The sequence below is a fragment of the Plecotus auritus genome (assembly GCF_963455305.1).
Source record: "Plecotus auritus genome assembly, chromosome: 1".
NCBI lineage: Eukaryota > Metazoa > Chordata > Mammalia > Chiroptera > Vespertilionidae > Plecotus > Plecotus auritus.
In genome coordinates this window covers 177,362,372-177,375,912 of record NC_137770.1, presented here as the reverse complement: position 1 = coordinate 177,375,912, position 13,541 = coordinate 177,362,372, and the positions used below count along the sequence as shown (strand labels likewise).

The window sequence follows — 13,541 nt, the reverse complement described above, 5'->3', positions numbered from 1 at the left end:
AAGTATGTAGCAACTAATTTCTTTCCCACAATTAATAACCTCACTTATTTACATACAGGGTGTCCCCCCAAAATATGTATACATATTTTAACAGCTGATAGTTCAATTTTGAAAATAAAATGTATTTTAATAAACACTGCCTTTATAATTTTTCAAAGTGTGTGTATACGTTTCTTGGGACACCCTATATATAATTGTATATTTTCCATATGTACATATATCCCAAACCAAATGAAGGAATTAGCCAAAGTAACAAATTTAAATAATTTATCATTTGACTTTCAAGAGAAATTTTTATCTATCACCAACAACGCAAGTGTCATTTGAGAAATCACAATTGTTAAGCTAAGGGCACCATCTACTGGAGTTAAGAGTGACCTGACTTACCCTTTCCAGGATAACATGTACTTTATTATTACATCTTTTTAATTACTTCCCACAGTAATTAATTCCTGGTGTCAAATTTGAAGAAAATCACTTCTGTGAAACATAACTCATTTGAAGGCTAAGATCTTAAAATTCCACCCCTTTCAGAACTCAAATTTAGAATGATAGCACAAGCTATTTTATATAGAAAACATAGTAATAGTTGAAATTAGCAAACCATTTGATAGTTATGAACTTACCTGGTAGGTATTATAGTAACAGATGATACTTTTATTTTTTGAAAGTCCAAGTTTGCTCCCTTGGTCTGTTGCAAGGGCAAAAGTAGATAAGAAACCAGGTCTCAAAGCATGCTCTGGAGCATTATCATTGGCCACTGGAAATACAAATGATTTAAGTAAAAATTATGCAGTGGACATGGTAGAAAGATTTGCAACACCTTTTTAAGACATATATCTGTAAAAATATCAAGCACAAGAGTTCTGTTTCCAATATTTAAAATCACATCACTAACTGGGTCTCATCAATTCGGGTGTGAAAAACTGTTGAGATGTTGAGTGAGCGATCATAACTAAGGGAAAAAATGATGATTCTCACAACATATTTTATTTTTAAAAAGAATATTAAATGTTTATATTTCTTTAATATCTATCTACCTTAAAACACAGATTAATCAGTACAATTATATATTTTATGAAGTGACTGATTTTGGAAGGAGGGGGAGAGAGAGGTACATCAATCTGTTGTTTCACTTAGTTATGCATTCATTGGTTGCTTCTTGTATGTGACCTGACTGTGGATCAAATCCACAACGTTGGTGTATCGGGAAGCCGTTCTAACTAACTGAAGTACCCAGACAGAGCAATCAGTACATTTAATAAACTGAATATTCTCGTTAACTGACGGCCAAGCTAGAATTTTTAAAAAGTTTCGGAAAACTTCGCTCTCATAAAACCCATAGTAGTATTGCTTATTGGTATTAACAATTATGCAGCTGGCCAACTTTTTCCTTCACTCATTAAGTCATGGAGTTAGTTGTGCAAGTGTAAGGCTTTAACACAGAGATCCTCAGAAAGAGTATTAGAGCTGGCAAATCTGACATTATTCTGTTTAAAGCCTTCATTACAGAACTAAGAAAAGACAAGTGACTTGCCCATAGACACCTATGTTTTATAGTAAGTTAGAAAGCACACTGGACCACACATCAGGAAATGATGGGTTCTAATATTATTTTGTCACTGACTCACATTGCAACTTTGGAATAACAATGTACTTGACAATCTTCATTTATAAAACAAAGTAAATAAATTATTTCTAAACTTCCTTTAACTCAAGTCTAAAATTACCTGACATGTATGATAAACCCAGGTAGAAAATAAATTGACAATAAAATGTATAGAGCATTATTTACTTTCTTTAGTAAAGCTATTACAGTGTCCTAGTATAACTATACCCATCCATTGATGATACAAGAGAGTAGTAAAATGTTCTTAATATATACTGACTGTGACAACATGTACACTAAAAATAAAAATAAAAAGGCTTAAATTAGGTAAAAAGTTCTCTTTTTAGGTTAGCAAGCTCTTCGTTAGGTAAAAAATTCTTGTTAGATTCTGGTTAGCTAAAAGTTTTGTGAAACTTAAAAAGTTTTTTAAAATCTTATTTCCAGTAAAGAAGTACAGAATCAAGAAAGATTAAACAAAAACAACCAATAGTATGTTGATTCAATTATATGGATGTTTATCCTAAAACTACTGATAAAAATATATATTGGGAGAGAGAGTCTTTATGTATAATATATCTAGCTGCATACATGCCCAGCCTCATCACTTAAGAATTACTAATGGTTTATATCAAGCACGTCAAACTCAAAGGCTAACACAGGCCAAATAAACAAGGTTTAAATTTATGTGGGCCGTAAAAAAACAAAAGCTTCAATTTTCATAGAAACGTAGGTTTATTTCAATAGAGACATAATGAATACAAAGGGCTGAAGTAAATGAGTAATTGTTAACATAAAATAATAGAACATTTTAAGAAAAATTATTTATTCTTGAACATTAACTTACCAGATACTGAATAACTGCACAAATTAATAAGCGTAATGCAAATAAACCTATTTTTCTTGTTCTCTGAAAGCGAAATATTTCCTGTTGCACATATCAAACAAGACAGTACAAGACTAATGATGTGGCAATGGGCTGCTAAAATATTCGCTAATATTAATGGAGAAAAATGGTGCGCCTTCGCATAAGGCGCGTAAGGGAAATGAATGCAACACGATTATAGTAATCAGTCATTAGTGAACACTGTAGTTTGTTATTAATAATCGTATCAATAAAGAGGGAATATGCTAATTGACCATCACTCCGTCACAAGGATGGCTGCACCCACAGCTGAAGCCAAGTTCCCATAAGGAGCCTTAACTAGCAATCAGCAGGGACCTGAGGCTACGCCCACCCCCGCTCCGTAGGGCTTGACAGGGGACCTCAGGCCACGCCCCCACCCCGGCACCAGGCCAGAGGACCTGAGGCCACAACCCCCGCCAGGCGGGGCTTGACGGGTGACCTCAAGGTGTGCTTCCCGTCCTGATGCTGGAGTAGGGGACCTCAGGCTGCTCCCACCACCCCAGCACCAGGCCGGGGGACCTCAGGCCATGCCCCCACCAGGGGGGGCTTGACAGGGGACTTCAGGCCACGCCCCCCACCCCAGCACCAGGCCAGGGAACCTCAGGCCGCATCCCCCACCCCAGCACCGGGCCAGGGGACCTGAGGCTGCGCCTCTCTGCCTGGTGGGGCTTGACAGGGGACCTCAGGCCGTGCTCCCCACCCAGCGGGGCTTGACGGGGGACCTCAAGGTGCACCCCCAGTGCTGGGTCAGGGGAACTCAGGCTGCGGCCCCTGCCCAGCGGGGCTTGACGGGGAACCTGAGGCTGTGCACCCCTGCCTGGTGGGGCTTGACGGGTGACCTCAGGCCATGCCCCCCACCCAGGGGGCTTGACAGGGGATCTCAGGCCGTGTCCCCCACCTGGTGGAACTTGATGGGGGACCTCAAGGCACACCCCCCACCCTGGTCTGGGGGACCTCAGGCCATGCCCCCCGTCCTGGCGCCAGGCCAGGGGACCTGAGGCTACGTCCCCTGCCCGGTGGGGCTTGACAAGGGTGGGACTGGCCAGGTCTAGATCTAGCCCAATGGGGGCGGGAGCCGGCGGGGTCTGGGTCTCCTGAGATTTTGAGGCACTTGTGGGTGGGCAGGGACTTGGCTCTGGGTCCCATGGTGCACCCCAGACTCTGACAGGAGAAAGGTTTTCTTATACATTTTACTAATTTTCTTTCATCTCTGACACTTCTATTATAGAGAAAGGGCAAATAGCATATTAAATTATTTCCTCTAATTAATCCCTTTTCAATGTGCACGAATTTCATGCACTGGGCCACTAGTTATGTATAATGGGATATTGTAAAAATTAAGTTATGAAATTTTTATTAAAACCTTTCTTACATACCATAATATTGGCTGGGCTGCAAAAATATTTGTTGTGGGCTGCAAGTTTGACATGCTTGGTTTATATTATACCATAATATGTCTTTAATGGGAAACTGGGCCTGTCATTAAATCCATGCTTAAGCTCTGAATGGCAACATGATACATTTAAAATGTATTAAGTTATAAGTTTCAACATACAAAAGCAAACATTTCCACCCAAAGACCTTCTCTTAAATTTTCAGAAATGGGTTTCATATGCTTGCTTCTGTACTACTCGGATGTAAGTACATCTTTATTCTAAAGCAAACATGACACTGGCATATTAAGTTCTCAGTTTTACCTTTAATAACAGGCACGCCGTCTCTGTCTGACACAACAATAGCATGAAGCCCTTCAACACTAGAAAGGAAAAATATATAAAACATTTCACTTTCTGAAAATGTGTACCTCAGTCATAATGATAATTTTCATGTGTATTTCTGAAAAACCACGGAAACTCAATTCTTGACAGCATAAGCTACTGTTTACTAAAACTCTTCCAGAAATTAAACAAATGTGTATCATTGACAATATTTATAATCTTTACAATTTATATAGTTTATTGATGAAGAGCTAAAACATAGCTGATTCTTCATTAAAATTGCTAATTATTCTGTGGTTTACAAAAGTATGACAGGTTGTCAGCAGTGGATACAATGGCAAAGACAGACTTTTTCTTTCATTCATTCTAATAACAAGTGCCCACTATTTGTGGCACTGAATATTTATAATACCATGCTAAGCAAAAATAAAGTCACTGTCTTCACAAAACTTACAATCTAAAAGGAAAGTAACTATCCATCAAATAGTCTTGCACTAACAAATATAAAGCTACAATTGTGGCAAGTGTCAATTAAGCGATCTGTGGGGATATGAGAGCCTATAATGCAGAGGAGAGGGGAGGGAGGGCCACAGTGGGTCAAGGAAGGCTTCCCTGAGGAAGTAAAAGCTCAGCTTAGATGTTATGGCGCTGATTAAGAGAAGGGTACAAAGATCATTCGAAACTGAAGAAATTGGATGAGAAGAATGTAGGTTATGCAGCAATCCTTTCGGCCATCCTACATAATAAAAGGCTAATATGCAAATCGACCAAACTGCGGAACGACCAGTCACTATGACATGCACTGACCACCAGGAGGCAGATGCTCAACGCAGGAGCTGCCCACTGGTGGTCAGTGCCCTCCCACAGGGGGAGTGCCGCTTAGCCAGAAGCCTAGCTCACAGCTGGCGAGTGCAGCAGCAGTGGCAGAAGCCTCACCTGCCTCTGTGGCAGCGCTAAGGATGTCCAACTGCCAGATGTCCTGGCCTAAGCCATCAGTTGGACATCCCCTGAGTGCATGAATTTCATGCACCAGGCCTCTAGTGTCTATATAAGGAGCAGTAAGCAGAATGGTCAAGACTATACCTCTGAAGTTAAAAAGGCCTGAGTTGCACCCAGGCTATCCGGCTTACTATTTATGCTACCATGGGCCAGTTATAAAACTCTCTAAGCCTCCATTAACAATCTGAAAATGGGGAAAAGTGTACTTTTTGGCTATTGCAAAATTCAATAAAATAATACATGCAGAGGTTAGTACATAAGTTTACATTAAAATACTAATTATTATTAATATCAGGGTATCATCTGTACACCCTGATAATGATATAATTTATCACTACAGTTTAAGTATTAAATTATTAGTAAGAACTGCTAGAGCACAAAAGTATAGTGTCAAAAATTATAATGAAGAAACATTCTCAAACTTTCAATATTTATGCAAAATCTAGAGCCTTGAAACTATCTTATACCATATGTAGGTTGCAACTCAGAAATATGCTCAATGTTCCTACTATATAACCTAGAATTATCATTCCTTATTGTGTTAACCTTAATATTTTAACTAAGCAATGAATAATATTCACATTAACTTATATTTATATTCCTGAAATTATATGTTTTTAAATCCCACTGTCAAAAAATGTTTGTCAGAGAAGTGTTATTACAATTTGAGGGGAAAATGTTACAAACAAAGCCATTTATCTTCCTCACATTAAAAATAAGAAAGATGAAACAATTGTGTACATTTACTAGTATTATTTTCTATTATCATTAAGTCCTAAAATTATCTATGGACTGAAACATAACCTATGTGATTAATACATAAAACAATATATTCTTCTAAGTTAAAAACTAGATTACATAAAAATATATCCTATAGATACTTGAGACACCCACACACTACTTTGTGCAGTTACCCATGGCACCATCTCTTGAAATAGAAAAAGATTGATAACCTAACTAACCATCAAAAAGAACAAGTTAAATAAGTTATGACACATAAATGCAATGGAATACTCTGCAAACAAAAATGCAGCTCTTCATGTACTGGGAAGGAATGATCTCAAACTTAACAGATGTTAAGTGAAAAAGCACATGGTTTTGAATAGTGTGTAGAAGAAGCAACTTATATAACAACACATGTAGGCATTCGTATGTGTATGTTACAATAGATTAAATGTTTGTCACCCTCCAAATTCATATGTTGAAACCCTAATCCCATTGTGATGGTATTTGGAGGTGGGGCCTTTGGGAGGTCATTGGGCCGTGAGGGTGGAGCCCTCATGAATGTACTCAGTGCCCTTATAAGAGGCTAGAAAGCTAGCTAGCTCTCCTTCCCTGTGTGAGAATATGAGAAGTCTGCAATCTGCAACCCAGAAGAGGGCCTTCACCAGAACCCAGCCATGCTGGTGCCCTGATCTTGGGACTTCCAGCCTCTAGAACTAGGAGAAATAAATTTTGATCATTTACATGTAAGAAATATCCAGCCTGGTCAGTGTGGCTCAGATGATTGGATGTTGACCTATGAACCAGGAGGTCATGGTTTGATTCTCAGTCAGGGCACATGCCCGGATTGCTGGCTCAAGCCCCAGAAGGGGGTGTGTGCAGGAGGCAGCCCATCTATGATTCTGTCTCATCATTAATGTTTCTATCCCTCCCTCTCTGAAATCAATAAAAATAAAAGAAATATCCAATCTATGGTACTTTGTATTATAGCAGTCTGAGACCTCTATGTATACACGCAAATATGTATGTTTATATATACATGTTTGCCTGTAGGTAACAATGGGTGCCTATGAGGGGAACTATGTGGTTGAAGGGTAGTGATGGGAAACTTCTCATTCTATACCCTTCAATTAACTCTTGAATAGTGAACTTTATGAATGTATTGCCTACTCAAAAAATAAGCAAATTAAAAAACAGATAAAGAGTACTACAAAAATGTTTTAAAAATCTGTGTCACCATAGGTACCTTTTTTCTTTCAATAGTAATTAACTTAAATGCCAACTAAAGCACCAAAAGAGGAAGTAGAAATTAAAAAGATCTCCTTTTTAATGGATTTCAAATTCACAGAGATAACAGTCCAACAAAGTAGAAAAATTACTCACATAATTAAAGTAACCACTTAAAAGAAATCAGGTCACAAATATAAAAGGCATTTCCCATTCTACACACAGTTAACAAAGAATAACTGGAATAGATTTTTACTAATAATTGAAAATAAATATAATGCATTGATAGGTACACTATACTTTTAGAAGAAATAAATGAAATTGTATGAAATATTCTGCAGAAATCTAAACCTTACACTTACTAAAACATTTTTAACATGTTTTTATTGATTTCAGAGAAGAAGAGAAAAGGAGAGATAGAAACATCACTGATGAGAGAGAATCACGGCCTCCTGCATACACCCTACAGCGGATCCAGCCCGAAACCTGGGCATGTACCCTGACAGGGAATCGGCCCGTGACTTAGCAACACTGGCACTAAAACATTTTTATCTAACCTCTCCCCAAAAGCAAATGTTACACTGGTAATCAATGACATCATACTTAGCCCTAGCCAGTTTGGCTCAGTGGATAGAGCATCAGCCTGCAAACTGAAAGGTCCCAGGTTTGATTCCGGTGAAGGGCACATGCCCGGGTTGTGGGCTTGATCTCCAGTGGGGGACTTGCAGGAGGCAGCCAATCCATGATTCTCTCTCATCATGGATGTTTCTCTCGCTCCCTCTTCCTTCCTCTTTGAAATCAATAAAAATATATATTAAAAAAAAAGACATCATACTTAGTTTTATTAATATAATAATGAAACATTTGGTTATTTTAAAACACAAAGTTGTGACTATTTAAGACTGAGACTGCTTGAGTCACAACTGGATTTAAAAATACAAATCCAAGAACTATATTTAACAGAGAATTAAAAAAACAAAACAAAACTGACTTGGTTGAGAGGCGTAGCAGTACAATTAAGAGCATGGACCCACAGCTCTGAAGCTAGGCTGCCTGTGTCCAAACCCTTAACTTACATACATCTAGCAACAAATCAGTGTGTATTCTAATATTTTCTTTATAAGTGTTCAATAATATTATTTCTCCATTCTTTTGGCTCTTGGGTTGCAATATGCCTACCATCAAGAAGAAATGGTCACGAATATGAATTAAACTACCCTCAGTCATGATGGGGAAAAAACACCACTTTGTACTAATCCTTTTCTTTCCATTATGAAAAGATTTTCATTATGTTTTTACAAATATCAGCTATGCCTCCATTTCTGTATTTTGTCATCAGTGTGATATTCCCTCTCCCATCACCAATTTTAGCATCCTTTCAATATGCTAAACTTCTAAGAAGGCAAATACAAATACAGAAAGCCCTCATTTTTGTAAAGTCCTAATTTAGAAACATTTTAATTGCCAGATTAAATAACACCATTCCCTCTCAACAGCATGGGTCAAATTTCAGGAAGTATGATATATTAACTGAATAATTATATAGAATACAAACTTCACTATCTCTTTAGTTCACACATTGCTATGTAAATAACTGACATAACAGACACACATTGTGATCAATAAGTAGTCACATCACTTTTTTCAAAGAGTGCTGATTGATCACTGAACATCGGTTGTTTATGCAGAGAACAAAACATGCAGTATCTCATTGTCCAGTGATATTAAAAAATAACGGAAATGAGGCCAATAAAGATTAAATACAGCAAAGAAATGAAAAGTGATAATACTGGAAGTAAAATCTGAATAGAAATTAAATGGAGTTAGAAAAGAAATAGCTGGCTGAGAGGTTGACATTATCATTGTTCTGCACAAAATGTACAGCCAGAGAACTTAGTGAAGGTGGACTTATTGACATAAATGAAAGCGGTTGTGATGAAAAGGATAAAGATGCCCCAGAGGAAATGACACTGGCAAAAAAGCTTCCTATTAAAGAACTCTCAGTGATATTTCACAACACTGGACAAAATGTTGAAAGCTGATTCAAACTTAGGAGTATGCCAATTTGCCATGGCACAGAAAAACTGCCTGTTCCTTATCTTAAGGACATAGCTTTCACGTATCTTAAGGTATATGGAAAGAAGTAGGCAAACACTGTTCAAACTACTCCTGATTAAGTTTTTTTACAGAGAAATAAATGTACTCTTGTAACCTCTCTAGGCCCGGGGTTATTTACCTGCAAATTCAAAGGATATTATTCATGCCACCTAGGGCTATGTCAGGTAAAGTGCTAAACAATAGCATTATATACACACAATATTTAGTCTAAGATAGCAAGAAACAAAATGCTACATAAAATTAACCTGTTATGCAGAATTTATTTAATGACAATAATTTTTTACCTTGGTAACTTTTTATACAGGAATCGCTTTAGGTCCTGAAAGAGAACATTAACAAATCATATAGTAACATGCCTTGTACTAATTCTCTAGATCCTGTCCTATTCACACTTCAGGGACCTTAAGTCATCATTCCTAACCTTTCCTGTCTGTGTTTTCCTTCCCTTTCTGATTTTGATACTTACTGGTTGTGTGACTTGAAGCAAGTTAACCTTTTTCTCTAAGCCTCAGTTTCATTATTTGTTGAGTAGGGACAATAGCACAACCTAGGTCTTAAGATTGTTTTTTAAAGTTTATTAAGAAGATGCATGTAAAGTGATTAGCATATCTGGAAATGGGAAACACAAATATGTATTAGCTGTAAAATTAGGTCATATTTTCATATTATTTCAAATCCTGTTGCTACTGTTATGTTCACTTGAGAATATATTATGAATATCTTTCCATGTATACACATCACTTTAACAATCCTGGGTAAATTAATTTATTTCTCTGAAATTTAATTTCCTCACATGACTAAATATATGATGTCAAGTGTTTAGCATGACTAAATATATGACAATGTATGTCAAGTGTTTAGCATGTGACATAATTAGGACAAAAGAAAAAACTATTTTACTTTGTCTCAATACACTCTCTCATCTGGAGAATTTCATTGACAAGCAGGTATCAATTAAGAGCTCTACAAAGATAAATACGATACCTGTTATTTTGAACCTCTAAACTCTACAATTCTCCAAACCTTAATGTTCATTTTATTTCATGTTATCACCACCAGTTTAGCTTTCCTCTCATTTTAAACATACACAAGAAAATCTCAACTTATCACGGTGTCATCTAAAATCCAAATTTCTCAATCATTTTGTTCCCACTAATGGCACTACCAACCCCATTATTCAGGTTAGAAACTGTGAGTAAAAGTTAACCCTAATCTCACATTTGTCACTTTTAAATCACCTGTGAAGGAAGTCAAATGTTTTTAAACTGATTCCTTCTCCTTTTCAACAGACATTACGGTTTACTTTCATTTTATTATTTATGACTTGCACTAACCTCCCAATTGGTATACTGGTCTCATGTTTCTATCCCATGCAGTTCTATACAGTGCCAAGAGTCATACTTTCCTCCTTCTCTAAAGCCATAATTGCAGTGATTTTCAACCTTTGCTATGGATAACATATGAGGAACATTAATAAACACACACACACACACTCTGATGGCAGGGTTGGAGGTGCTCCCCAGATGATTCCCTGTGCAGCCAGGTTCAGAACCAATGATTGAAAGGCTCTCAACTGTATACTGAACTATGTACAGACTAGAGGCCCAATGCACGAAATTCGTGCAAGGGCCTTGGCCCCCACAGCTGCAGTGGCCACCTCTGCCTCCGCCCCCGCCCACTGGGGCTTTGTCCAGAAGGAAGGACTTCTGGTCTAATTAGCATATTATGCTTTTATTATTATAGATTCTTTAGACATTTGAGAATCTACAACATGACCTATGACTAAGTTTATAGCCCTGCTTCCGACCACTCCCTCATACATACACTTAGCCCCAGCTAAACTGGACTATTCACAGCTCTTCCATACATACCTCTCCCTTTCCTAAATTGGCTTAGATTATTCATTCTTGTAGTAATATTCTCCCTCTCTTACTTTTTAAAAAGTTGCCACTCATCATTTAGAGCTAATATGGACGACCAAATACTCCAATCAGGCTATCCTGATAGACACAAACCAGAGGTAATCACTTGAAGTTTTCACACAGTAATGTATGCATATCTATGATCCCTTGCATAGTATGTTTTTAAGTTGTAAAACTCTGAAGTAGAGGAATTAGACCTCAATCTTCATTATTCCACCCTCAGCCCTTATGACAGAAACCTTTGCAAGAGAGATACTCAATAGATAGTGATTGGATTATGCCTGACTAATAAGGTCTCAAAAATATAATGGAAGACATCCAAAAATGGAGAAGTAAGGGCATTAAATGTTACTTAATATTGAAACACATAATCTTGCAATCTGAAAAGAAACCAGATTCATATTAATGCTGAACGTGTAATGGTTAAGAGCATGGACTCTGGAGCGAAACTGCCTGAGTTGGTATCTTGACTCCACAAGTACTAGCTGTGTAACCTGAGGCAAGTTACTTGATCTTTCTGTGCCTTATCATCATTTATAACACAGCGGTGACAGTGTCTACCTCACAAAAGTTATAAGAAATGAATATATGTTCAATATTTAGAACACCCAGCATGTACGTAAGCAAAGTAACAGCAAGTAAAACATAGCCATTAGTATGAGTATTAATGTCCTGCAGTTTCCAGTAACTAGCACAAGTTACCTAAACTTAGAATTTGACTTTTGTTACTGGGCTAGAGATGTCAGTTGGAAATCAACTGAAATTGCTACAATGAACCTAGACACCATGACCACTTGCTGAAAAAAAGGATTCCGAGCAGCAAATCACAATTTAGACACTCAAATGGCAAACGTTCAGAGCCTCTTATGCCCACAGGATTTGGGGAGTACGAACAGGCACCTTGGTGTCCTCCACCCCCATTCAAAGACCCACTCAGGACCCCAGCAAATCCATTCACGTTAGTATCTCACTGCAGAGCCTACAGAAAATAATTACGGGGCGGGGCGGGGTGTAAAACGAAACAAATTTCTACTTGGGAAGCGCTACCTCTCCCCGCCCAGTAGTCTCCAAACTCTCCACCCTCTCCTTCCTCTTGTGCTGTGGGGTAACTCACATCCGCCATGATGAACCCCTTTCTCCCGCAGGTTCAATATCCACGCCTGAAAAAGAAACTCCTGGTGACTCTCCCGTCAAGATTCCCTCGCACCCCGACCCTAACAAGCGGCAAGAATCCGCGCCTCTAGGACCTGGGGACACCGAAGGGAGTCAGAGTTCCCGGATACCGATATGCCTTAGCCCACTCCACCCCCCCAACCCCCTGGATCTAAGTCCAAAGCAAGGGGGAAGGGGTGTCCACTCCTCTTCCAGCTCAACGCCCGCGCCACCCGCGGGCCCAGGCCTGAACATCTGGCAAAGTGGCCCAGTTACCCGGCTCTCTGGGCTGCCTGGTTCTCTGGGCAGCAAGGTTCGTGGCTGTCCACTGTCTCTTCAGGGACAAGCTTCCAAGACAGGTTCCTCAGAAAGCCGCCGTCACATGACTTGTGACCTCCTCTGTGCTCCAGGAAGCATTCCCTACGCCTCCGATGGGCGTGGACACGGGATTTCCGGGGAGGGGCAACGAACACCGTGCGCGCGGGCTGGCGTCGCGCCCCGCCCCCACTACTCCGGCCCTCCGCGGGCTGCTGCCTCCTGCGCCTGCGCAGACTCCAGGCCGCGTGGCCGCGGTGATACCCGCGGTTCGGGTTGGAACCGGGTCGCTGCGTGTTTCGCCACCGTAAGTCCAGCGGAGACGTTTGTTTTGTGCGGAGTGTATGATTTTCATTCGCTTTTCGGGATCCGGCATCATAAAACCTTTTCTTCAGTTGAACAAATTTCAAGGTGTGAACAGCAAGCCCCAGGTTGCCGGTTATTAGAAGTCCCATGATTTCCTAGTCTTTTGGCTTTCCCCTGTTGGCCACCTGGTAGGCAAATTCGGAACCTTTCCCCTGCACTCAGTACTGGCCCATTGTGCCCCGCTTGGGGCTCCCGCCCTTTCTGCGATTTTCCTGTTATTCTCATTTCAGGTACCACAAGAGACAGCTGAACTGCTGAGAAAAGCAGCTCTAGGCCCGGCTTCCCGCAACCGCCTGCACCCGCATCGGCTTAACCGTCCCCCCTCCCTCCTCTTGCTTGCTGACACGGATATACTGGTCTCAGCCCACTGTGAGAGAATGTAATAAAATTCCTTAAACTCTCACAAGGTCTCTTGGCCTGGCTCCTTGTCGGCGGGGACCTAACAGTGTGGTGCTGAAACCCAGGATACACAGGAGGAGCACGTAGGG

At 39.6% G+C, this 13,541-nt stretch overlaps 1 protein-coding gene across 2 annotated transcripts in view; it reads right to left on the bottom strand.

The window, feature by feature from the left end:
• Positions 1–13,293, bottom strand: part of LAMTOR3 (late endosomal/lysosomal adaptor, MAPK and MTOR activator 3) — a 69,971-nt gene extending 56,678 nt beyond the window's left edge. Inside the window, exons 1-5 of one of the 2 annotated variants that reach the window (XM_080670730.1) lie at positions 12,649–13,293; positions 12,335–12,380; positions 9,583–9,617; positions 4,211–4,269; positions 627–760 (exon numbers count right to left, since the gene is read on the bottom strand). In XM_080670730.1, the coding sequence (XP_080526856.1) occupies positions 627–760; positions 4,211–4,269; positions 9,583–9,617; positions 12,335–12,343 (237 nt within the window). In that variant the 5' untranslated portion in view covers positions 12,344–12,380; positions 12,649–13,293. The remainder of the gene's footprint in view (positions 1–626; positions 761–4,210; positions 4,270–9,582; positions 9,618–12,334; positions 12,381–12,648) is intronic. The other variant, XM_080670731.1, reaches the window with a different exon arrangement.
• Between the last annotated feature and the right edge of the window lie 248 nt (positions 13,294–13,541).